Consider the following 24,815-nt stretch of genomic DNA (forward strand, 5'->3'; position numbering starts at 1 on the left):
AGAACAGCCCCCAGGAGGGACAAACGGTGACCTAGAGACGACTACTCTTGTGAAAAGATCCATCTCCAATGAGAAAGATAAGTACCACACAACTTATAAAATTCCAGACAAGTACATGCCAGTGTTCTTTCCAGTAAATGTAAATTTAGATGTTTCCAAGAAATTAATTCGCAAAACCAGAAATGTGCACTTAGAATGGAAATGGATAGCAAGTTTGACAGAGACTGAATTTCAATCAAAGTTAGAAACAGAGTATGAAACCCATGTGAGCTATGCTAACCGAAAACTGTGTAGCAAGGCTATAACAAAACAGAGGAACAACTATATCACGGATCAATGTTCAATCATTATGTACATTAGAGATGACGGATTTGACATAGAAGTAAAAATAGGAAGACAGTGGAGTAAAGACAATGAGTTTACACATTACATGTTAATGATAAGCCCTGACACAAATGATTCGGTAACAGGTACAGGTGATTTAGAACGAGTAAAAGACACAAAGAAAACAGGTACTGTAGAAATGATGAACGGCAGAGTTAAAATACATATTTCAACTGATGATGTGGGTGACAACATGCTAGGAAGGCTAATAATTATCTCAAGAATAGTGTTAGCAAATGATCGTCGCGAAATGTGTAGATGGTTCATAAATTTCGGGAATAATGTATTAATAACGGATCAGAGAGACACAAAATGTGGCCTACAAATCACAAAAACAACTTGCGGATGGACGATTGAAGCAGATGTTCTAGCTTTTCGAGTAGATAAATCATATGAAATAAAAATTGGAACAGCTGCCGATGGTGAAATGGAAGAGACTAAAGTGATATGGAGTTTACCTAAAGTAGACACAGAGGTTAGTAATTGTTTAACACTCTATAGTTTCACTAACGAACCCATTACTACTATACCAATTACCAGGCCCGTGCAGAGACCACTGAAAGGGCAGGTGCTCAAAAAAAAAAGGGCACATCTAACCGCATTCTAGGAAAGACTATTAACAAAACCACACAGCTTTCAGAGCTTAATAAAAATGATAAATTACAAAATTGTGAGACATACAATATAAGCTAAGGAAAAACTCTATATGGAGCATAACACTATGCATATGTTAGATATTTTATTAGTAATTTCTTTCTGCAGGTCTATTTTGTTATAGGAAAGTATTGCAATATTCAAACCCGCAATTTAGCAAAATATGTAAATCAGAGCTGATGGTTTAGCTCCGATTTACATATTTTGTCTTTACAGAATTACACTATTAAAAATATAAACAAGGGCACAATACAACCTTTTAGTGTACTGTAATTTATAATTAAAAAAAAGACTTGTTGCTTTGCATTTTCATCCATAGTGTTTATTTCTGACTGTTGTCCCTCTCCTTGCCTGTCTTCCTGTGTTGACTGCATTTCTGTGTCTTTGATTTCTGACTGTTGTCCCTCTCCTTGCCTGTCTTCCTGTGTTGTTGACTGCATTTTTGTCTCCTCCTCTGATCTATCACTTTCCTTCTGTCCATCTGGGAGCAAGAAACAAACTAATCATTATTCTACACCTAAATTTAGTACATCTTAGCATAAGAAAAACACAACAGATGCCCTGTAATATTAAATATATTGTTCACTACCAAAAGTTACATGTTGATAATGTTAAGAACATTTTTTTTTTTTGTTCGTACCTGCAGTACTCGTTCTGACCCAGTCGGTCAACAATCCACTACCTTTTGCTGCATCTATCAGCTGCATCTATTTCTTTTTTGTTTCTGCCGTCTTTCTTTACGTGGCATCTTTGAACTGAAAAAAGCAAAACATAATGAATTATGATAAGAACACTGTATTAACCACACTACCAATTATTTACCTTTGTGTTTAAACCAATATGTTTTTCAGTCCTTAGCACAACATAATATTAATTTCAGAGAAAAGGAGGCCTCTGCTGTGGAGCTCAATATGTTTCACAATTATTCTATTAAAAATATAATAATAACCTCATTTAAATAAAATACAATTGTGATCAATACATTTTGAATTGAAACAATTTTTAAACAAAAGTTTTGCTTAAAATTTTTTTTTTTTTTAATTAAAATCAGAGATTTATGTCTCAAAGTGAGAAAAATTATTTGTGAACAAACTTATTTGCTCATGTCATAAATCTTTTCTTGCTATTGTAAGTTTTTGTTTGTGATTCAAAGTTTTGCTTGCTTCTCACATGACGTCGTGGGCAGGGCCGAAAATTGCAACAAAAGAATTCTGATGTGTGCAAATAAAAGTTTGTTTTGCAAAGAACTTTTTAAGTTAACACGACAAAATTTAGTTATTTAATTAAAAAAATTAAAATAAAACTTTTTGTTTAAAAAAAATAAATCATTATAATTCAAGCAGTTTTGTAAATTCTATTCCCCTTCAAGATACATTGACCTAATGCCAGAATAAATGCAATTAATATACATTATGCAGCAAAGGAAATTAGATAATCGGACATATATTCATTATAGAGAGATGATCGGTTTTGGATCGTTGATGTGGCCCCATCAGCAATAATGAAGAATGACCGCTATCATTAGCGATACAGGGAAGAAGCTTTTTAGTTATCTTGCTTTGCTACCAAACTCGTTAGCTAACAGCTAGCTAATAGGACAACAACAACAGCCTAATGTCTGTATGATAAAATACTGAATCGATAGATAAGAACAGTTTTTCCTTACTTTTCCTTCCTTCCTCCTCCACGTTGAGCTCCGCAGTAAGCTACTGCGCAGTCTCACTGACTGAGCGAGAGGCAGCTGCGTCATGCGTCACGGACAAAAGGTCAAAGGTAACAAGGTGACCCGAACGGCTTATTATGTTGTTTTTCTTTAAATAAAAACAACAACAAAAAATAATAATTTTAGTACATATCAGAAGAGGGCTTGGGAAATTAACTTTAAAAAAAAAAAAAAATTGGACCAAAAGGGCACTTTAGGGCAAGGAGCAAAAAGGGCAGGTGCTCAAGCACCCCCAGCCCCCCCCTCTGCACGTGCCTGCCAATTACAACTGTCAAGTCGATCATCACTGTTAAAACACTTAAATCTGTTATCAGTAAAGCTCATACAACCATAAAACCTAATGCAGAGATTAAAGGTGATGAGGGAAATCCACCAGTGAACGAAGCACTTGAAGTTGTCACACCTACGCCTCTTATAGCAACTGTAGAAGAAGCTCAGTTAAAAATAACATCAAAGGTCTTGGCCAACCAAGTACCTGCAAAAACCACCCCGATTGGAAAATTAGTTACTAAATTGGCAACCTTAAAACCCTCTAAAGATCTCACAACACCAAAATACTCGGATAAAAACATAGTTACTAAAGAAGAGCAAATTGTGACACCTACGACTCTGATACAAATTACCACACCAACCACCGCTAACAAAATAATCGAAACTAATGAAATGATCGACAGTAGTGAAGATTTAGAATTTGTTCAAACGACACCTGCACTAAACCAAGCGGCTAATATATCGATTTCAAATAAATATGGATGTTCTGAAAGAGAAGGTTGTCAGGAATACCATGGAGGTCTAGATACATTTTATAAGGAAAGACGGGACAACCCAGTAATTCCAAGAGCCATGCATAAACTTCACGACTTTCACCGGACCGCTTTTAGACCAAGAGGAGATCCACTTTGGCGAAGAGCAATTCAGAATACATGGTATACCTGGTCCTGGTATACTGCAAGAGAATTAACACAAAATGACTGCATAGTTTGTTCTGTTGCTCCAGGAACAGCATCAATTGTTATTCCAGAAAAATACATGTCTAGAGAGTGTGCCATTAGACAACGGCAAAGCTGTAAGGAAGGTAAATTTATTCCAATACTTGATGTAGTATCTTTCTTTACAGTACCAATGTGTGGAATGAATTGTAGATTATTATACGGCTCACAACGTTCACACCTTTATGTAGTTAAATGGACAGGATGGAGAAATGAATCTGTTTGCGCTGAATTTAATATGTCCACGACACAAAGCGATCCTCCAGTGAATTATGAGGTAGATTATGATGCAGAGTATGAATGTTTTGCAAGTGGAGGATTTGAACATTATGGAGCAATACATGTAGGGAATACAACAGTTCGATGTAATGTTACTTGGGTTTTTTCTTGGTTTAAACATGCTAACGTATCACCACTATTTGTGACAAAACCGGTATGGTATCAAAATCCAGAATTTAAAGAAGAAAACTGTGAAAATGTTACCAGGGCTATTCCCCCAATATATTTTTTAGGTGATCAGACGTTTCCGGTGGCAGACAGCTACTGGATGTGTGGTGATGACATTTTAACCAACACATTGCCCCTAAAATGGGTAGGTCTTTGCACTCTTGTTCGAATGAAAGTACCAATAACCTTAGTGTATGAAGGAGTTGCAGACATAGTAGGGACACACCGCAATAAAACAAGGCTTCGTAGAAGCCTGGGGGATTATGGATTAAATGAAGGAGTATATTTAGATCTTATAGGTCAACCAAGAGGAATTCCTAACGAATTCAAAGCACGACACGAAGTAGCTGCAGGATTTGAATCAATCATACCTATGATCGGAATTAATAAAAATGTTGAATGGATTAACTATATTTATTACAACCAACAGCGAATGATAAATTTTACTATTGAAGGATTAATGGCCCTAGGAGAGCAACTTCATGAAACAAGTAGGATGGCAAGACAAAATAGACAAGCATTAGATTGGCTCATGGCCAAAATGGGTGGAGTTTGCAAACTTTTTGGCAACGAATGCTGTACATTTATTCCAAAAAATACAGCACCGAAAGGTGCATTTAGAGTAGCAATGACCAAACTGAATAAACTGAAGGAAGAAATGAAAGAAAATGCGGGAAAGAACAACTGGCAATGGAAAAGTCTGGAGGAAATTTTAGGTGGATGGGGAGCCTTAGCAGCCAAAATAGGAATAACTATAGTGGCAGTACTAATTACCATTTTTCTGCTTGTGTGTTGTGTGATCCCTATCATGAGGAAATGGATTGTGGGGACTGTATACAGATGGATGACCAAGGACAGCGGACATCACACGGACTAACGCACAAGGCCGCCTGGACCGATGAACCCATGACCGATTCAAAGGACTGTTAAGCTCATGGACATTTCGATGCCCGAACTAAAGGCGTTATGGTTTGTTCAATGATCTAAGGAGTTCGAGGAACTGAAACAGAACTTGGGGAGGAATAAAATGGACTCATGGGAAAAACACTGTTTGTATACACCATTACACATATTATTACACAGTAATATACAATTATATACAATACAACACGGGTGGCCTACACATAGTTAATACATTAGGAACACGTGTGAATGTGAGAGTGTATGTGAATGAACACAAACTATAAGCGACAATGATATTCCTGTTAAGACTTTGGTTATTACGATTTACTATTTCAGTTATTCAATCACTTTGAATTTTGCGTGTGTTTTGGACATTCTTTCGTAACTGTCATCAAGATTATGTATCAATGTTGATGTGTTAATTGATGTGTTACTCATTGTCATGAATACTCTGATTTTAGTCCACTGTGGATCCATGATTGTATTACATTTGTGCCAAAAACAATTGTTATTGGCGGTCGCCCGAGGCGGCGGGGACCATAAGGTAGTTTTTTCCCTGAGACAAGACAATGGACAAAGGGCCAACAGGGTTTTTCGATCTTATACAAATGGAAGGATGATCATGGAAGCAATGGACAATTATGTTCAATCTATGTATTGGAATTATTATATTGGTTGATTCACACATGAAGACAATATTATCTTCTCACCAATTCTATCAGCTTTGAGTGAACTTATATACATTTATAAGGATTTATAATTGAGAATTATATTCACATGTAGTCATGGCACTTACTATAGCACTGAATAAAAAACAACTGCTAAGGTTAACTAGATTCCACTTGAAAGCGGAATAGGGGGGATTATGTAAGAGCGAAAATACTCCTTATAAGGTTGTTTTTTACTAAAGGAAATCTGGCGCCAAAGACGGTCAAGTTGACCTGGCTTCCAGTGCGAAGCAGAAATGAGACGGAAAGAATGTCTGAGAAATAAACTGTTTCGACAGATAAGAATAATAATGGGCTTGTTTTGCACTTTTGAAATGGAGCAGATGTTGGAGGTCAATAGGTCTTAACACTCTCTAAGAAACCCCAATACACACTCATGTGAAAGCTGATAGAATTCTTACGTAAGGACACACGTCAAACACGGGCAGTAATGCTATTGGTCGAAACTTACCAACTTACACCAATGAAAATGAGATTCTATAAAACAGACTGACACTAAGAATACAATGAGATTTTGGGGAGAATTCTGAGAATTGACTTGTACTGTAAATTGATCTGTGGAACAGTGTAATAAATCTCCACCCGCCGTGGCCTGCAGTTGAAGAACTCGTCTCAGAGTATTATTTCTCATCTATAATATAATTAAGACCTTTTCTGATCCAACATATACAGGTGAATTAATGGCTATTTTAATGGCTTTAGAATGGATTGAGGAAACAAGAGAGAGAGGTTTTAATTTGTTCAGATTGAAGTAGTGCATTAATAAGTATTCAAGAGTTAAATTCAGAATCAAGGCAAGATAGTATATTGGATATAATTCTCTCAACTTTTAGAATTAAAAATTATGGTTCTCATGTTAGACTAGTTTGGATTCCTGCCCACATTGGTGTGGTAGGAAATGAGTTGGCCGATAGTTTTGCTAAGAGTGCAGCAAAAAAGAATATTGTTGATTTAAATATTACAATAGGTAAAAAATTACGTAAAGAATATTATTAAAATGTATATCAAGAAGAAATGGCAAGAGCACTTTGATAGAGGAGGCAATAGGTTTTATTATAGTATCCAAAAAAAGTTGGGGAATTAAGGAAATGTAATAGAATTAAAAAAAGAAGAAGCTGTTATATGTAGAATCAGATGTGAATATACAGAATTAAAATAATTAATACACATAATACCAGTTGTTGTAATTATTGTGGAAAATTAGAAACAGTACAACATATTTTTTTAGAATGTCATAAATATGTTCAGGAAATAGATGAGTTACTTAGAGATTTAAGTAGGAATAAAAATGAATTTGATATTAGGGAATTGTTTCAGAAATCATCTGGGGATGTAGCTTTTAGCAGCATTTTAGTTTTCTAAGAAGAATGGGCATTATGGGGAGATTATAATTAACGATTAGGTTAAACATCTGATCCATACTCCAGTATGAAAGGTGTGGTAATGCACCTATAAGTTGTTTGCCAACCACCATAAAAAAAGGAAAGAAGAAGAAGGACTGGAGGAGTGGAGACAGAAAACCTGAAGTCATGGTGTTGATCAGTGAAACACTTACACTTGAAGACGATAACTGCAGTCTGGTAGTCGAGCAAATGGGACATCTCTTACTGGTGTCTCAAGCTTCAGCAACATGATGTCATGCAGCTGGCCCAAGAGTGTAAACATCTGAGGAGCGTATTTAATTTCCCATCTCTGCTTCCTAACAGCCCGTGGATGAACTTTTAAAGTTGCTACGGTAGTCCTGTAGAAAAGGTTAGATTATAATGAACAGACAGAAAATCTGATCATTTGCAGGTAAAACTGTTTTCATGTTTTATCTGCATTCCTACCATCCTGGCTCAGCCTTCCAGCAGTGAGCTGCAGTCAGGATCCACTGAGGGTGGATCAGAGATCCTCCACAGCGGATTTTTTCATTACCATAGCTGCTCTCTAGCCGAACATGATAAAGACGCTCACCTTCATCACAGTTTTGACCTCCAATGATTCTCTTCTGCAGAGAAACATCTGAGTTCACTGAAACACCTGAAGAAGAAAAAGGAGGACTTTACTCAGAAATCAGGTGCAAACATGGCAGCAAGAACAGAAAAAGAATAAACAGTTAAAGATTAAAAAGCATCACAGTTTATATGCAAAGACGTTTCAGTCTGAAACAGAGGGAAGTTTGAGAGTCACACAGAGAGCAGCAGCCTCACTGAACCAGTGGAAGTGTCTCCAGTGTCTCCAGTGTTTCCGACTCACCCAGCCCCAGCAGCAGCAGAACCTTCAGCAGAGCCATTGCTGGTCCAGCTTCCTGTGAATGTCTACAGTCCTGCAGCAGCTTTTAAACTCTGCTCACAACTTCCTGCTGGACAGAAAGTCACCAATCACAGGACATACACTGATCTGCACTGTCATGTGCGTACAGAGAAACTTTAACATCTCATTGTTCTAAAGAAACTGGAAAAAAGTTCTTGTTCCATTAAAAGATTATTTCACTATCAAAACATTTCCCCCTTTGTTGGCGGAATATTCAGCCAATGAAATTTTTCATCAATATTAAGGAATTGACTCAAAACAAGCAGCTCATAGAAAAACACAGCAGATATAACAGTAAATAAATGGTAAAAAGTATCAACATTTCCATCAGCTATGACAACAGCAAATCTTTAACATATCGTGGTGCTAAGCCGTTCAGTGATTTAAAAATTAACAGCAGTATTTTACAGTCTCTGAGCTACAGGGAGCCAGTATACTGACTTTAAAACTGATGTGATCTGCTCAAACTTCCTGGTTTTAGTGAGAACTCCAGCAGCAGCATTCTGGATCAGCTGCAGCTGGAGGATTGATTTGTTAGGCATACCTGTGAAGACGCTGTTGCAGTAATCGATACGACTGAAGATAAATGCATGGAAGAGTTTCTCTAGATCCTGCTGAGCCATCAGTACTCTAATCCTGGAAATGTTCTTCAGGTGATGGACAATCAAAAAGAATATAAATGTCTTTACATCCAGTTCGAACATCAAGCATCTAAACTCTGCAGCTCTGGAGTTACTATTCCTGATATATTTCTAGAGAACTTTAAACTCCAACAGGACCAAAGAGCTGTGCACAAAATTAATGAAACAGAAGTCACATTAAACAACAATTAACAAATAATAAAATCCTAATTTAAAAATAATAAAGCATAACAATTTTAATGAAGATACCAAGGACGTAAGTTCAATAATTAAAAACAACAATAATCTGGAATGAAAGAAGTTTTAAGAAAATATTTAAAAACAGGTCAAACTAATTAATGTAGCTTCTGGTTGCCACAAATATAGCATGGAAATGATAGAAACTTTTCCTCTAATGAAGCTAAAAATTCATTGTTAATTTTAATTTTTAATTTTAACACTTTTTAAAGGGTCACATAAAGTTATAAAAAATAATTATCTTAAAAACATTAACATAAAAATCGCCTGCAAAATAAAGAAGGAAGTGCAAAAATATGTATTTTATTTCACTGTTAAAATTAAAATTTAAATAACCTGTGTATTATGTAAAAATTAACAGAAATTACAATTTGATTTTCAGAAGTTTAAACATGACATAAGTTCTCTGTAAATTTTATAGTAACATCTGGAAAAAGTTAGTACTGTTAAAATATGTCATTAAATAATTTATTGTTATGTTTTTCACTGATATTAAATCAAATTAAACAGAAAAGAAGGTTTGCATCATCAAATATGATGGCCTTATTATTTCAATAATCACAAATATTATTGTGATTATATTTGTATTAATTAACAATTTTACCTTATTTCTATGGAGCCATTTTTTTTTTTACAAAAAAAAGTTAACCTTTGTTGAAAATGTGAATCTCTGCTGAAGATGAGGCATATTTCATCCACCTCTGGATTATTTGGGGATTAAAGTTATTTTGTATCATGAAGCCTAGGCGCAAATTCAAACTGGAAGACTCTTTTATCCCCACCGGGACCCGTTAATTGAAGCGACCTGCCCACAATCGTCGACCTATCAACGCCGGACCAAGCCACGTCACGTCCAATCATCGACCAAGTCCCATCTGATAAGGACCTTCATTCATGGCGTCCTTCGCTCTCCAGCCGAGCTCAACCCACCTCCACCCCTTCTCCTCCATTCGCCTTGAAGCCCACACCCTTCTTCAACCTCCACCACCAGTGCCGGGCCCTGGGGGATGACGTTCCTAACAGCATCGGGGATGCTCATCTGAAGCCTATCGCTAACGCTGCGATAACCGTTATCCCCAGCCGGGGCCCGAGCGCCAAAGACTTTAAATTCTGTTTGTCAATAAACTCTTCTAATTGTCTTCTTATCTCCGTCTGAGTCTCTCCAGATTGAATTAAACTGTGAGCATATCTTGTTTCACATTCTTGTCACTTTCTGAATAAATAAAAAGCCTTTTTTGCTGTTAAGATTGATGTAATATTATCAGTGAAAAATGTGACAAGTATTTAAAGACATATTTTAGCAGTACTACCATCTTTTTACTTTTCCAGATTTTACAGTAAAATTTCCGGAGAACTTCTGTCATATCTAAACTTTCGTAAAGGAAATTGTAATTTCTGAGATGTTTTACATAATAAACATGTAATTTACATTATAATTTCAACAGTGAAAGAAAATATATTATTGCTCTTCTTCCTTTATTTTGCAGCTAATTCTTATGTCAATGTTTTTCATGATAATTCTTTTTTGTAGCTTTATGTGATCCTTTAAAAATTGTTAATTTTAAAATTAACAATGAATCTTTAACTTCAATAGAGGAAAAGTTTCTATCATTTTCATGTTAAATTTCTGGCAAACAGAAGCTACCATTAATTTGTTTGACCCATTTTTAAATATTTTCTTAAAACTTCTTTCATTTGAGATTTTTACTTTTGAATTGTTTTAATTATTGAACTTTTTATTTCGTTGTATCTTTATTGAAAATAGGATGTTTTTTATTATTTTTAAATTATTAGGACTCTATTATTTGTTAATTGCTGTATTATGTAACTTCTGTTTCATTAATTTTGTGCACAGCTCTTTGGGCTTGTTGGAGTTTAAAGTTCTCTAGAACTAAATCTGGAAGAGTAACTCCAGAGCTGCAGAGTATAGATGCTGGATGTTCATTTCTGATGGAAAATAAAGACAAAATCTTAATAAATAAATTACTTCTGGTGTTCCTCCTCATGTGATTTAAAATTCGTGTCACGTTTTTAGACTCAGTTCAGGGAAAATATCAACTGAACAAAGTGAACCATGAATGTAAAGACAATCACCCAGGAAATGTTTCTTTTTCATGCATTTATTGATTTATTTTTCATTTTTCAGGTGAAGAGAAAGCTCCATTAGGGAGGTCAAGATCAGGTGAGAAAAAACAAAACCCCTATTGATTTATTCTAATGCTACAAACATGTGGATCAAACTGATGAAGATACAATTATAAATTTATATGTGAGAGGAAATTTGATGAGAATTTTATTTCATAATAGTTCATGTTTTATTGAATCCTAGTTACGGCTTTTATCCACTGCAGATATCCACACACATCCAAGATTGCAGTTGGTTTCTGACATGCCTTTGCTCCAGCAAAAGAAATCACACCATAAATCATGTCGTTGTACACCGCTGCTCCACCAGTGTCGCCCTGTAGAAATATTTATATCGATATATTTATTTATGTCATAAACAGAAAAGTCTTCTAATCGCTGCAGAGAGACATTAAAGAAGCAAACTCACACGACATATATCCCTGTTCGGTGCTGAAGCAAGGAATATATACCCATACGGCGGCATGATGACGGAAATACGAAAAACCTGCATGTTGACACATTGAAGATGTGCTGGAATAGGAGCATTGGGGGGCACTGTAGAGAAACATGAGAATCATTAACATGTTCTTCCCTCAACCTTCTCTGTAGAGACAGAAACAAAGATTTTATTCTCATAACTTCAATATTTCTCTCACATTGCTCATTATTGGGGCCGGCTGTTGTTGCTCCATCTCCTGCCAGCTGAACAACATCGTCTCTAAAACACAATAAGAATAAAATGTAAAAATGCAAGATAACAATGTAGAAAATTAATTGTTATGAAGAACAATGAATGAACAGAAAATAAATCTGGACTTCATCCACTGACACAGGAGTGTCCACCTCCAGTCCTCAGTGTGTCCTGTGTCCTTTACATGTGTCTCTGGTCCAACACACCTGAGCTAAACAGGTTCTGGTTCTGCTGGTGGCCTGATTACCTGACTCAGGTGTGCTGAAGCAGAGGCAGCAGGATTGGAGGAGTGGAGACAGAAAACCTGAAGTCATGTTTTTGATCAGAGAAAAACTTACTTTTTAAGACGATAACTGCAGTCTGGTAGCCGAGCAACTGGGACATCTGTTACTGGTCTCTGAAGCTTCAGCAAAATGATGTCATGGTCTGGGCCGTAAATCTCAGGAACTTGTTCGATTGACTGTATGTACTGTATAACAGTCCGTGGATGAACTTTTAACATTGCTCTGTTAGTCCTGCAGAAATTATGAACATAATGAACAGACAAAAAACCTGATCATTTGCAGATAAAACTATCTTCATGTTTCCTTCCTACCATCCTGGCTCCGACTGCCAGCAGCGAGCCACAGTCAGGATCCACTGAGGGTGGATCAGAGATCCTCCACAGCGGCTCATATGAGTACCATTGCGGCTCTCTAGCCGAACATGATAAAGACGCTCCGTGTCATGGCAGTTTTGACCTCCAATGATTCTCTTCTGCAGAGAAACATCTGAGTTCACTGAAACACCTGAAGAAGAAAAAGGAGGACTTTACTCAGAAATCAGGTGCAAACATGGCAACAAGAACAGAAAAAGGCTAAACAGTAAAAGATTTAAAAGAATCTGTTTATATGCAAAGAAGTTTCAGTCTGAAACAGAATCAGAGGACAGTTTGAGAGTCACAGAGAGCAGCAGCCTCACTGGAACCAGTGGAAATGTCTCCAGTGTCCCCAGTGTGTCCAACTCACCCAGCCCCAGCAGCATCAGAACCTTCAGCAGAGCCATTGCTGGTCCAGCTTGCTGTGAATGTCTGCAGTCCTGCAGCAGCTTTTAATCTCTGTTCATAATTTCCTGTTGAAGAGAGACACCAATCACAGGACGGACAACCATCTGTGCTGTCATCTGCATACAGAGAAACTTTAATATCTCATCGTTCTAAAGAAACTTGGAAAAAAGTTCTTGTTCCATTGACAGATTATTTAACTAAAAACAAAAACGTTCTCCCTCTCATAACTAAAATAATCAACCAATGAAACAAAAGTTAATCAATATTAAGGAATTGACTCAAAAAAGCAGCTCATAAATTTTGCTGCACAACCTTACAGTGAGTTTTGCTCAAAAGAAAACTTGATTGTAAACTTGATGAAATAAAAATTATTTTCTGAAGAAAGAGCGACTCGTATTTGTTTTCATGTCAATGTTGTTTTTAAGAAATAACAGTTTGGTTTCCAATCTACAAGAATTCACATCTGCCTTTGCTCCCAACAGTAAATGGCCCTCTACAAACCGATTCTTTTATTTTGAAAAAGATCAATATTACAGTGCTGGGTGGTAAAGAGCATTTGCATTTGTTGTAGATCTGAAATTACAACAAAAAATTAAACGTCACAGAAATTCACCCAATTAAATTAAAACAATTTTGATTTTTAAACACATTTAAAAGAAAACTATGGTAAAATTTTAACAGATGTGATTCTATTAAAGACACAACCTCTTTCATCACCCATGATTCTTCGCTTTTACAGTTTTTCTTGATTGATCTGATGCATTTGTGAACACAAGAGGCTGAACAGCAGGACTTAAAGTCAAAGTGACACATTTTGTTAACAAAAGGCTCAAACTGTGCCAAAACATTTAAACTATTAAATGTTTCATGACTGAGAAACAACCCCTGTTAGTACTTCAGACCTGCATTATATATATAACCCATTTCATGGGCAGTGGAGCTAATGTGCTAACAAAAATCAAGTTAAGGAAAAACCTGAATATAATTTTTTTTAAGAAGTCCTGATGCTACAATGTGAAAAACCAAAAGACTAATGTAACTAAAATGTCCTTTGTAAAAGAATCTTGTGATTTTATAGACATGAAATGTTACAAGAAATTCATAAGGAACACTCTGTTATGGACAAAAGGACTCTTTGTCTTTGTTTTATCTGCTCACATGCACACGGCTGCAGGCTGAACATCTTTGAACATAAAGGGCTCGGCACCTTTTGTCATGTTGGATTTTAATTTCCTTGCCCACATGCAGGTGCGCACAGAAGAACAGATTTGACGGTTAAGAGGGTTTATTTTAATGAGGTCAAACAATGGTTCGAGAATTGAGACTGGGGGACGTCAGGAGGGAACGAGAGTCCAGGTAGGTTCGGGGGTCCCGGGCCGCAGCGGATCCGAACTGCTTGGAGGTGCCAACCAACGAGACGCGCCTGATCGGTGAAGTTCCAGGCTTGGCTCCGGGAAGCGGGATCAACATCAACAAGTGGTAACCATCGAGCGATGACTGGTGGTTCCACCGCTTCTTAAGAAGCCTGCCGCTGGTTACCGGAATCCGATGCAGGTGCGTCAGGTTGTCAAACTCCTCCGCGTAGCTCGTCTCTGGAAAGAACCCTCACTCCAACCTGAATCCTGACACCTTTATCTAGTTTGTCACAAAAGAAATAAACTATTAATAGTGCTACTGGTTTCAAACCAGTCCAGTTCAGTTAGAGGTAAAGAAAATATCATCTGTCTGCAAGAAACAATATAGGGGATAAGTTATGCATTTGTCCCATGGTAAAGCCAACAATAGATCTTCTCCTGCTAATGACACATACAGGTAGTAAAACAAAACGTGTAGGTATATTTTTTCTCAAGAAGGGAAGGCAGCAGCTTGGAGAGGCAGATGTTTCTGTGAACGTGGCTTTTTAGGATCCCTTTACTGAACCAGGAAATAAACAAATGCTATAAACTTAAAGATCTACAAATCTTTGCAAAATACTATGTGATTGTGTAAGAAAGCCATTAAGATCTCTATCAAAATAGATTTCAAGATGCAATAAAACAGATCTCAAAACACAGATTAATGCCACATAAATGTACATAAAGACATAAATGTACTTTGATTCATTTTATCATGTAGTATTTCTATTCTAAATTGTGGATTAAAACTTGTGGATCCTCTATCCAGTGTGAATAACTTCACCGAATGAAGAACAAGCTTGTTTTATCAAACATTCACCAGACGCTGAAACACACCTGCAGTTTGTTGAAAATGAGGTGTTGACATTCACAAATGACATTGAAATAAAATCCAGTCGAATCCAGTCCTGGTTTGAGGCGATTCCTCTGGATCCTATTGGAGGAAAAATATCCCAACTTCACAAGATGTGCTTTTATCTAAGCAGAGCTCTGTGGTTCCTCCTATTAGTCTGAAATATCTCACATTGAGGTCATTAAACCAAAGTTCAGATCTACCATAACTGACTGATTCCTGCTGGCCTCAGGTTTGCAACCAGCTTCTGAAACCAGTAACCTCCTCCCAGTGTCAGAATCTCACTGAGGAAGAAACTTCATCCATCCATCCATCCATCTTCTTCCGCTTATCCGAGGTCGGGTCGCGGGGGTAGCAGCTTCAGAAGGGAGGCCCAGACTTCCCTCTCCCCGGCCACTTCTTCCAGCTCTTCCGGGGGAATCCCGAGGCGTTCCCAGGCCAGCCGAGAGACATAGTCTCTCCAGCGTGTCCTGGGTCTTCCCCGGGGCCTCCTCCCGGTGGGACGTGCCCGGAACACCTCACCAGGGAGGCGTCCAGGAGGCATCCTGACCAGATGCCCAAGCCACCTCAACTGGCTCCTCTCGATGTGAAGGAGCAGCGGCTCTACTCTGAGTCCCTCCCGGATGACTGAGCTTCTCACCCTATCTCTAAGGGAGAGCCCAGCCACCCTACGGAGAAAACCCATTTCGGCCGCTTGTATCCGCGATCTCGTTCTTTCGGTCATGACCCAAAGCTCATGACCATAGATGAGGGTGGGAACGTAGATCGACCGGTAAATCGAGAGCTTCGCTTTTTGGCTCAGCTCTCTCTTCACCACGACGGACCGGTACAGCGCCCGCTTGACAGTAGACGCTGCGCCAATCCGCCTGTCGATCTCCCGCTCCATTCTTCCCCCATTCGTGAACAAGATCCCGAGATACTTAAACTCCTCCACTTGGGGCAGGACACCCCCCCTGACCCGGAGAAGGCACTCTACCCTTTTCCGGCTCAAGACCATGGCCTCGGATTTGGAGGCACTGATCCCCATCCCGGCCGCTTCACACTCGGCTGCGAACCGCTCCAGCGAGAGCTGCAGATCACGATCTGATGAAGCCAAAAGGACCACATCGTCTGCAAAAAGCAGAGATGAGATCCTAAGGCCACCAAATCGGATCCCCTCAACACCTTGGCTGCGCCTAGAAATTCTGTCCATAAAAGTGATGAACAGAATCGGTGACAAAGGGCAGCCCTGGCGGAGTCCAACTCTCACCGGAAACGAGCCCGACTTACTGCCGGCAATGCGGACCAGACTCTGACACCGGTCATACAGGGACCTGACAGCCCGTATCAAAGGGCCCGGTACCCCATACTCCCGGAGAACCCCCCACAGGGCTCCCCGAGGGACACGGTCGAACGCCTTCTCCAAGTCCACAAAACACATGTAGACTGGTTGGGTGAACTCCCGTGCACCCTCCAGGACCCTGCCGAGGGTGTAGAGCTGGTCCAGTGTTCCACGACCAGGACGAAAACCACACTGCTCTTCCTGAATCCGAGGTTCGACTGTCCGACGGACCCTCCTCTCCAGGACCCCTGAATAGACCTTGCCAGGGAGGCTTAAGAGTGTGACCCCTCTATAATTGGAGCACACCCTCCGGTCCCCCTTTTTGAACAGGGGGACCAAAGAAGAAACTTCATTAGGTTTTCTATCACTTTAATGTTTCTGCTATAACTGATGGATATTTGCATATGAAATTAGTCAATAGAGTTTCATTTACAATTTTTATATCTACGTGTTATGAGGTAGATCTCTGCCAGCTGATGACAAAAAAGTAGATCTTGGTCTCAAAATGTTTGGGCACCACACAGCAACATTAAACCCATCAGGGAAACATAAACTACATTTGCTTTGCATTGTCCTTTCATGATGACAGTGATATAGTATGATCCGATTAAATATTAGATTCTTGATTAATATGGGTTGTTGTACAATGTTTTAAGATCTTGTTCAGTGTGCCCCTTTTTAAGTTTGAGCCCCTGCCCCTCCAAAGGTCTTTGCACGGCCCTGTGTGCATGTGAGCAGATTAAACAGAGAAAAGACAAACAGTCCTTTGGTCCATAACAGAGTGTTCCTTATGAATTTCTTGTAACATTTCTTGTCTATAAAATCACAAGATTCATTGTTTCTTTTACAAAGGACATTTTAGTGACATTAGTCTTTTTCTTTTTTTCTATTTGTAACTTTAGTTAAATATGAGCAAACTGTCTTCAAAAACTCAATAAAGTTCACAGTTTCCTAACATTAAAGTCCAGACCGGATGTTTTCAAAGCATCCAAGTTTATAGAAAGCCAACAAGCTCACATATACATAAAACATGATTTTTAACACGTAAGCAACTCTTTATCTGCGAGCTGCACATGTGGTTTTTGTGTTAAACTTCTACAGGCTGTTCTTGAGAAAACATGCAGTTGTTTGTATTACTCAACTCCATGCACACCTGGAGCTTGATACAGTCTGCAGGGTCAGTGCTGGCATATTTATTTACCGTCTCGTTTTACTACCTGTCTGTGCAGGTGAAGTTCTGTTGTTGGCTTTATTTCTTACAGGTACAGATCACATTTTCTCCATCTCTTAATGAACTGGACTGGTTTTGTCTGGTGAATGTTTGAAAAAACAAGCTTGTTCTTCATTCGGTGAAGTTATTCACGCTGGATAGAGGATCCACGAGTTTTAATCCACAAGTTAGAAAAGAAATACTTCATGATAAAATTTATCAAATAAAAGTACATTTATGTGTTTATCTGCATTTATGTGGCATTAATCTTTGTTTTGAGATTTGTTTTATTGCATCTTGAAATCTATTTTAATAGAGATATTAATCGGTTCCTTACATAGATTTTACTATAAAATTTCCAGAGAACGTCTGTCATATTTAAACTTTTGAAAAGCAAATTGTAATTTCTGAGAAGTTTTACATGATAAACATGTAATTTACATTATAATTTCAACAGTGAAAGAAAATATATTATTGCTCTTCTTCCTTTATTTTGCAGCTAATTCTTATGTTTTTTTATTATGATAATTCTTTTTTGTAGCTTTATGTGACTCTTTAAAAATTGTTAATTTTAAAAATAACAATGAATCTTTAACTTCAATAGAGGAAAAGTTTCTATCATTTTCATGTTAAATTTCTGGCAAACAGAAGCTACCATTAATTAGTTTGACCCATTTTTAAATATTTTCTTAAAACTTCTTTCATTTGAGATTTTTACTTTTAAATTGTTTTTATTATTGAACTTTTTACTTATTTGTATCTTTCTTAAAAATATGTTTTTTATTATTTTTAAAATATTAGGAGTCTATTATCTCTTAATTGCTGTATTATGTGACTTCTGTTTCATTAATTTTGTGCACAGCTCTTTGGTCTTGTTGGAGTTTAAAATTCTCTAGAACTAAATCTGGAAGAGTAACTCCAGAGCTGCAGAGTTTAGATGCTGTATGTTCATTTCTGATGGAAAATAAAGACGAAAACTGAATAAATAAATTACTTCTGGTGTTCCTCTTCATGTGATTTAAAACTCATGTCACGTTTTTAGACTCAGTTCAGGGAAAATATCAAGTGAACAAACTGAACCATGAATGTAAAGACGATCAGCCAGGAAATGTTTCTTTTTCATTCATTTATTGATTTATTTTTCATTTTTCAGGTGAAGAGAAAGCTCCATTAGGGAGGTCAAGATCAGGTGAGAAAAAACAAAACTATTGATTTATTCTAATTCTACAAACATGTGGATCAAACTGATGGAGATAAAATTATAAATTTATATGTGAGAGGAAATTTGATGTGAATTTTATTTCATTATAGTTCATGTTTTATTGAATCCCAGTTGCTGCTTTTATCCACTGCAGATATCCACACACATCCAAGATTGCAGTTGGTTTCTGACATGCCTTTGCTCCACCAAAAGAAATCACACCATAAATCATGTCGTTGTACACCACTGCTCCACCAGTGTCGCCCTGTAGAAAAATTTATATCAATATATTTATTTATGTTATAAACAGAAAAGTCTTCTAATCGCTGCAGAGAGACATTAAAGAAGCAAACTCACACGACATATATCCCTGTTCGGTGCTGAAGCAAGGCATATATACCCATACGGCGGCATGATGACGGAAATACGAAAAACCTGCATGTTGACACATTGAAGATGTGCTGGAATAGGAGCATTGGGGGGCACTGTAGAGAAACATGAGAATCAAACATGTTCTTCCCTCGACCTTGTCTGTAGAGACAGAAACAAAGATTTTATTCTCATAACTTCAATATTTCTCTCACATCGCTCATTATTGGGGCCAGCTGTTGTTGCTCCATCTCCTGCCAGCTGAACAACATCGTCTCTAAAACACAATAAGAATAAAATGTAAAAATGCAAGATAATGTAGAAAATTAATTGTTATGAAGAACAATGAAAGAACAAAAAATAAATCCATGAAATTTATTTTCATGGATTGAAAATACAGGAGTATTTTCCTGGACACAGGAGTGTCCACCTCCAGTCCTCAGTGTGTCCTACGTCCTTTACATGTGTCTCTGGTCCAACACACCTGAGCTAAACAGGTTCTGGTTCTGCTGGTGGCCTGTTTATCTGACTGAGGTGTGCTGAAGCAGAAGCAGCAAGACTGGAGAAGTGGACACAGATAACCTGAAGTCATGTTTTTGATCAGAGAAAGACTTACACTTTAAGCCGATAACTGCAGTCTGGTAGCCGAGCAACTGGGACATCTGTTACTGGTCTCTGAAGCTTCAGCAAAATGATGTCATGGTCTGGGCCGTAAATCTGAGGAACTTGTTCGATTGACTGAATGTACTGTATAACAGTCCGTGGATGAACTTTTAACACTGCTCTGTTAGTCCTGCAGAAAAGGTTAGATTATAATGAACAGAAAGAAAACCTGATCATTTGCAGATAAAACTGTCTTCATGTTTCCTTCCTACCATCTTGGCTCCGACTGCCAGCAGCGAGCCACAGTCAGGATCCACTGAGGGTGGATCAGAGATCCTCCACAGCGGCTCATATGAGTACCATTCCTGCCCTCCAGCCGAACGTGATAAAGACGCTCACCTTCATCACAGTTTTGACCTCCAATGATTCTCTTCTGCAGAGAAACATCTGAGTTCACTGAACCACCTGAAGAAGAAAAAGGAGGACTTTACTCAGAAATCAGGAGCAAACATGGCAACAAGAACAGAAAAAGGCCAAACAGTAAAAGATTAAAAAGAATCAGTATATATATGCAAAGAAATTTCAGTCTGAAACAGAATCAGAGGACAGTTTGAGAGTCACAGAGAGCAGCAGCCTCACTGGAACCAGTGGAAATGTCTCCAGTGTCTCCAGTGTGTCCAACTCACACAGCCCCAGGAGCATCAGAACCTTCAGCAGAGCCATTGCTTGTCCAGCTTGCTGTGAATGTCTGCAGTCCTGCAGCAGCTTTTAATCTCTGTTCATAATTTCCTGTTGAAGAGAGACACCAATCACAGGACGGACAACCATCTGTGCTGTCATCTGCATACAAAGAAACTTTAATATCTCATCGTTCTAAAGAAACTTGGAAAAAAGTTCTTGTTCCATTGACAGATTATTTAACTAAAAACAAAAACTTTCTCCCTCTCCTAACTAAAATAATCAACAAATTAAACAAAAGTTAATCAATATTAAGGAATTGACTCAAAAAAGCAGCTCATAAATTTTGCTGCACAACCTTACAGTGAGTTTTGCTCAAAGGAAAACTTGATTGTAAACTTGATGAAATAAAAATGATTTTCTGAAGAAAGTGCGACTCGTTTTGTTTTCATGTCGATGTTTTGTTTTAAGAAAGAACTGTTTGGTTTCCTATCTACAAGCATTTACATCTGCCTTTGCTCCCAAAAGTAAATGGCCCTCTACAAACCGATTCTTTTATTTTGAAAAAGATCAATATTATAGTGCTGGGTGGTAAAGAGCATTTGCATTTGTTGTAGATCTGAAATTGCAACAACAAATGAAACCTCACAGAAATTCACCCAATTAAATTAAAACAATTTTGATTTTTAAACACATTTAAAAGAAAACTATGGTAAAATTTTAACAGATGTGATTCTGTTAAAGACACAACCTCTTTCATCACCCATGATTCTTTGCTTTTACAGTTTTTCTTGATTGATCTGATACATTTGTGAACACAAGAGGCTGAAGAGCAGGACTTAAAGTCAAAGTGGCACATTTTGTTAACAAAAGGCTCAAACTGTAAAATATTAAATGTTTCATGACTGAGAAACAACCCCTGTTAGTACTACAGACCTGCATCATATACAGTATATAACCCATTTCAATCTGGAGAGAGTCACACAGAGAAGAAAATAGCAGTTAAAAAGATTTAATGGTACAATTTCTTTGGCGCTCGGACCCGGCAGAAGACCGTGAGCCGAGGATCGCCGTGAGCAGGCGGTCTGCTCGGCGAGCTCGGGATAGTCTTCCCCCCCGGGACCGAAACTGGTGGTGGAGCGGAGCTTGGAGTGGAAGAGCACAAGGGATCCTGGAGGACGACCCTCATGGTGAAGGTGGAGAAGGGGAGGAGGTGGGTCGACGCACGGCTGACGAGCAGGAAGACCCCAGGGTAGCTTGGACTTTTGAAGGTGTCTTTGGACGACGATTGGCTGGAGCGGCGTGAAGCTCTGGTCCGTATTGGCTGCGGTCAGGCGTAGTGATTAGATGATGTGGTGAAGCTGGTCGAGTCTCCCAGTTTGAATTTTCGCCAAGGCTCCATTTCAATCTGGAGAGACTCACACAGAAAAGAAAATAGCAGTTAAAAAGATTTAATGGTACAATTTCTTTGCCGCTTGGACCCGGCAGAAGACTGTGAGCCGAGGATCGCCGTGAGCAGGCGGTATGCTCGGCGAGCTCGGGATAGTCTTCCCCCCAAAAGAGGGAGCCGTGCCGAGGCCTGGCTGGCCTGCAGTCGGATGACTGATAGGCGCACCACGTTGGTTGGGGCCTGCAGTCTGACGAGACTGATAGGCGTCGGCTGGGCCTGCAGTCTGACGAGACTGATAGGCGTCGGCTGGGCCTGCAGTCTGACGAGACTGATAGGCGTCGGTTAGGGCCTGCAGCTCGGCGAGACTGATAGGCGTCGGTTAGGGCCTGCAGCTCGGCGAGACTGATAGGCGTCGGTTAGGGCCTGCAGCTCGGCGAGACTGATAGGCGTCGGTTAGGGCCTGCAGCTCGGCGAGACTGATAGGCGTCAGTCGGGGCCTGCAGTCGACAGGACTGATAGGCGACGGTAGGGCCTGCAGTCTGACGGGACTGATAGGCGTCGGTAGGGCCTGCAGTCTGCCGAAACTGATAGGCGTCAGTCGGGCCTGCAGCCTGACGAGACTGATAGGCGTGGGTCGGGGCCTGCAGTCTGCCGAACTGATAGGCGTCAGTCAGGGCCTGCAGTCTGACGAGACTGATAGGCGATAGGGCCCGCACGCTGGCGGGACTGATGGCGAAGCAGCGTGATGGACTGCGAGGCCAAGCCGGCAGGGCTGAGGGCCTGTTGGGCCCTGCTAGCTTCCCTAGGTGTGAAATAAATGTTAGAGGTGACTGTAGCGGCCTCTCGGAATGGACAGCCAGATGCAGGGAGTTCCGAACGGGTGCAGTTTAATCTTGACCTTTCTTGTCAGACACCGTGAAAACTGTAGCATAAATAAAGGATACATAATGTATAAATAAACATAAATGTTCACAAAACACAATTGCGCACATTCCTACCTCATTCTGCTTTCCAAGAGCGCTATTTTACAAATTTTCTTTTCTTTTTCTTCAGGCTCTAACGCTGACTCTGCGTGGTTAGCGAAACAGGAAGTGCCTAACACAAAATACGCAAAGAAGAAATCTACCGCTCTTCAAAATAAAGCACAAATCAACCACTAAGTGTCACTGTGGGACCAATGAACAAAAAGAAGAATTTCACCATTTAGTAGCTATTTACGGTGACTAGGGCTCCACCACCAGTTATTTGGAGAGATGCTCACCTGCAGACATTGCATGTGGAGCTTCGAGCACAGCTGAAAGATTTGGTAGGATATAGGATGAGAAGGCCAGGGATGACCAGCGGCCGAGCTGAAGGAGAGAATCTGAAGGGACGCCTGACGATGGCGATGTGGCAATGCCTGTTCTAAAAGAATGGCCCGAGAAGTGGCAAGGGGGAGGATCTCAGCTGAGATCAGTCTGAGGTGGCAGATGAAACGGGCAGCGGTTGTAGTGGTCAGGGAAGAATTTAGTATTGAGTTAGATAGTCTCTAACAGATTGAATACTTTAGATGCAGTGTGAACTCACTCCGTATCTGAAATCCATAGAAGGCTAGGAGGAAAGCGCATGAGTGGAGCTCTGATGTAGGGGACGAAGGCGCCGGATTGGTGTGCAGTGATGAGATTCCCAAGTGATGGGAATGAGATGGGTTTCCAGCTATCAGGATTAGAGGAGCTATGCTTAGAAATCCCTTGAGAAGGAATTCACAGCGGGGTTCGACTAGACTAGATGACCAGACAAGACTAGATGATGTGGTAGGTTGCTAAAGCTTAGCGTGAAAGTTGCTTCCAGCGAGCAGACTGCGGATGTAGGAAAGAACTAAAGAAGGGAAGCTGTAGGAATGCTTTGCACGGAGGCAGATGTGGGAGTTATAACAGGACCTGGAAGGACAGACTGGCTGCCTGTGATCTGCTGTAATATGATTAAGTTGTACGGATATACGAATCCTGCTTAACTAATTAATTAATTAATGCAACTACGGATGAATGCATGGATGTAATTCTCGAAATCCTGGAGTGTTTTTATCTTATGCTGGGGGCAATGAGACGAAGTTGGATCGCTAAATAATAGGGGCCTGTAAATCCCCCAAAAGCTCTTTAGAGAACGCAAGGAAAAGGGTAGAATAAGTCAGGATTCCTACAGCGCGGTAGACTAGAGCACGTACACGAGACCGAGAGTCGAGGTCGGGCCGGAGTTTAGTTTCCTGCCAATGAGGATCGCCATACGTCCTGCTCCAACGGCTGGTAGCGACCGACAGAAGGGGATTACCGAAACGCTTTTAGGTAATCGGCCACATAACAGGGAAGTTAGATCTTTGTAAGCCGTATTGCCAGCGACGGTCCGGCTTGGTGGTAAGCAGTCGGATTATCGGGGAACGAGAGGCTTGTTTTATACGAGCGAGCTTTGTGGTCGGCTACGACTAGCTCCAGCGGTAATTACTGACCATTCATTTACCAGAAGAACGTTGGCTGGTTTTATCCCGTCGCGTGTATCGAACTGACGGCTGTACAGATGACGCTGACCACCTAGCGCGCATGTCTGCGTACCAACTGTGTGTATGCCTCCTTGATATGGGTCGGAACCAAAGGATGACGAGGAAAGAAAGCTGTCAGAGCGAGCGGCGTTGTGAACTATGAATCCCTTGAAAGAGGACTCGTGAAGTTCGGATCGCTGTGCAGGTGAAGCTAACTGTTCGAGGGTGGAGGTTAAGATTGACGACTGGAAAGTACGCAGAAGAGATCCGCAATGAAGCTGCAAAATTAGAGAGAGCCTACGAGCGGCTTCTGATGATCAGACTACTCGGGGTGCGACATTGGCCCGACTGAGGGGGAAGGAGAACCATCCTCCCCGCTTTGTGCACCAGGAGCAGCCCCGTGATTGATGGAGCTGCTAA

The 24,815-nt window shown here is 39.7% G+C and overlaps 3 protein-coding genes and 2 long non-coding RNA genes across 5 annotated transcripts in view; 1 reads left to right on the forward strand and 4 right to left on the reverse strand.

Annotated features, from left to right (window-relative positions):
- Positions 1-18,898, forward strand: part of LOC114143518 (uncharacterized) — a 44,205-nt gene extending 25,307 nt beyond the window's left edge. The window contains exon 3 of the long non-coding RNA XR_003595261.1: positions 18,821-18,898. This is a non-coding gene — a long non-coding RNA (uncharacterized LOC114143518). The remainder of the gene's footprint in view (positions 1-18,820) is intronic.
- LOC114143488 (anionic trypsin-1-like) overlaps positions 1-24,815 on the reverse strand; it is a 102,944-nt gene that overhangs the window by 16,119 nt on the left and 62,010 nt on the right. The window contains exons 2-4 of the mRNA XM_028015568.1: positions 8,067-8,118; positions 7,658-7,850; positions 7,384-7,569 (exon numbers count right to left, since the gene is read on the reverse strand). Coding sequence (XP_027871369.1) covers positions 7,384-7,569; positions 7,658-7,850; positions 8,067-8,103 — 416 coding nt within the window. The 5' untranslated portion in view covers positions 8,104-8,118. The remainder of the gene's footprint in view (positions 1-7,383; positions 7,570-7,657; positions 7,851-8,066; positions 8,119-24,815) is intronic.
- LOC114143519 (uncharacterized) lies at positions 1,348-2,774 on the reverse strand. Its single transcript, XR_003595262.1, has 3 exons — positions 2,705-2,774; positions 1,679-1,793; positions 1,348-1,519 (listed from the first exon to the last, which is right to left on the reverse strand). It is a non-coding gene; the product is annotated as an uncharacterized LOC114143519 (long non-coding RNA).
- On the reverse strand, positions 11,116-12,976 carry LOC114143496 (anionic trypsin-2-like). The gene is made up of 6 exons (XM_028015577.1): positions 12,827-12,976; positions 12,415-12,607; positions 12,158-12,334; positions 11,785-11,846; positions 11,556-11,683; positions 11,116-11,463 (listed from the first exon to the last, which is right to left on the reverse strand). Exons 1-6 carry the CDS (start codon positions 12,861-12,863, stop codon positions 11,317-11,319), a joined length of 744 nt encoding a protein of 247 aa, XP_027871378.1. The 5' UTR covers positions 12,864-12,976; the 3' UTR covers positions 11,116-11,316.
- On the reverse strand, positions 18,752-20,581 carry LOC114143498 (trypsin-like). The gene is made up of 6 exons (XM_028015580.1): positions 20,502-20,581; positions 20,088-20,280; positions 19,829-20,005; positions 19,428-19,489; positions 19,201-19,328; positions 18,752-19,108 (listed from the first exon to the last, which is right to left on the reverse strand). The coding sequence occupies exons 1-6, from the start codon at positions 20,536-20,538 to the stop codon at positions 18,962-18,964; spliced, it is 744 nt and encodes a 247-aa protein (XP_027871381.1). The 5' UTR covers positions 20,539-20,581; the 3' UTR covers positions 18,752-18,961.

Source organism: Xiphophorus couchianus, chromosome 4 (genome assembly GCF_001444195.1).
Source record: "Xiphophorus couchianus chromosome 4, X_couchianus-1.0, whole genome shotgun sequence".
Taxonomy (NCBI): domain Eukaryota; kingdom Metazoa; phylum Chordata; class Actinopteri; order Cyprinodontiformes; family Poeciliidae; genus Xiphophorus; species Xiphophorus couchianus.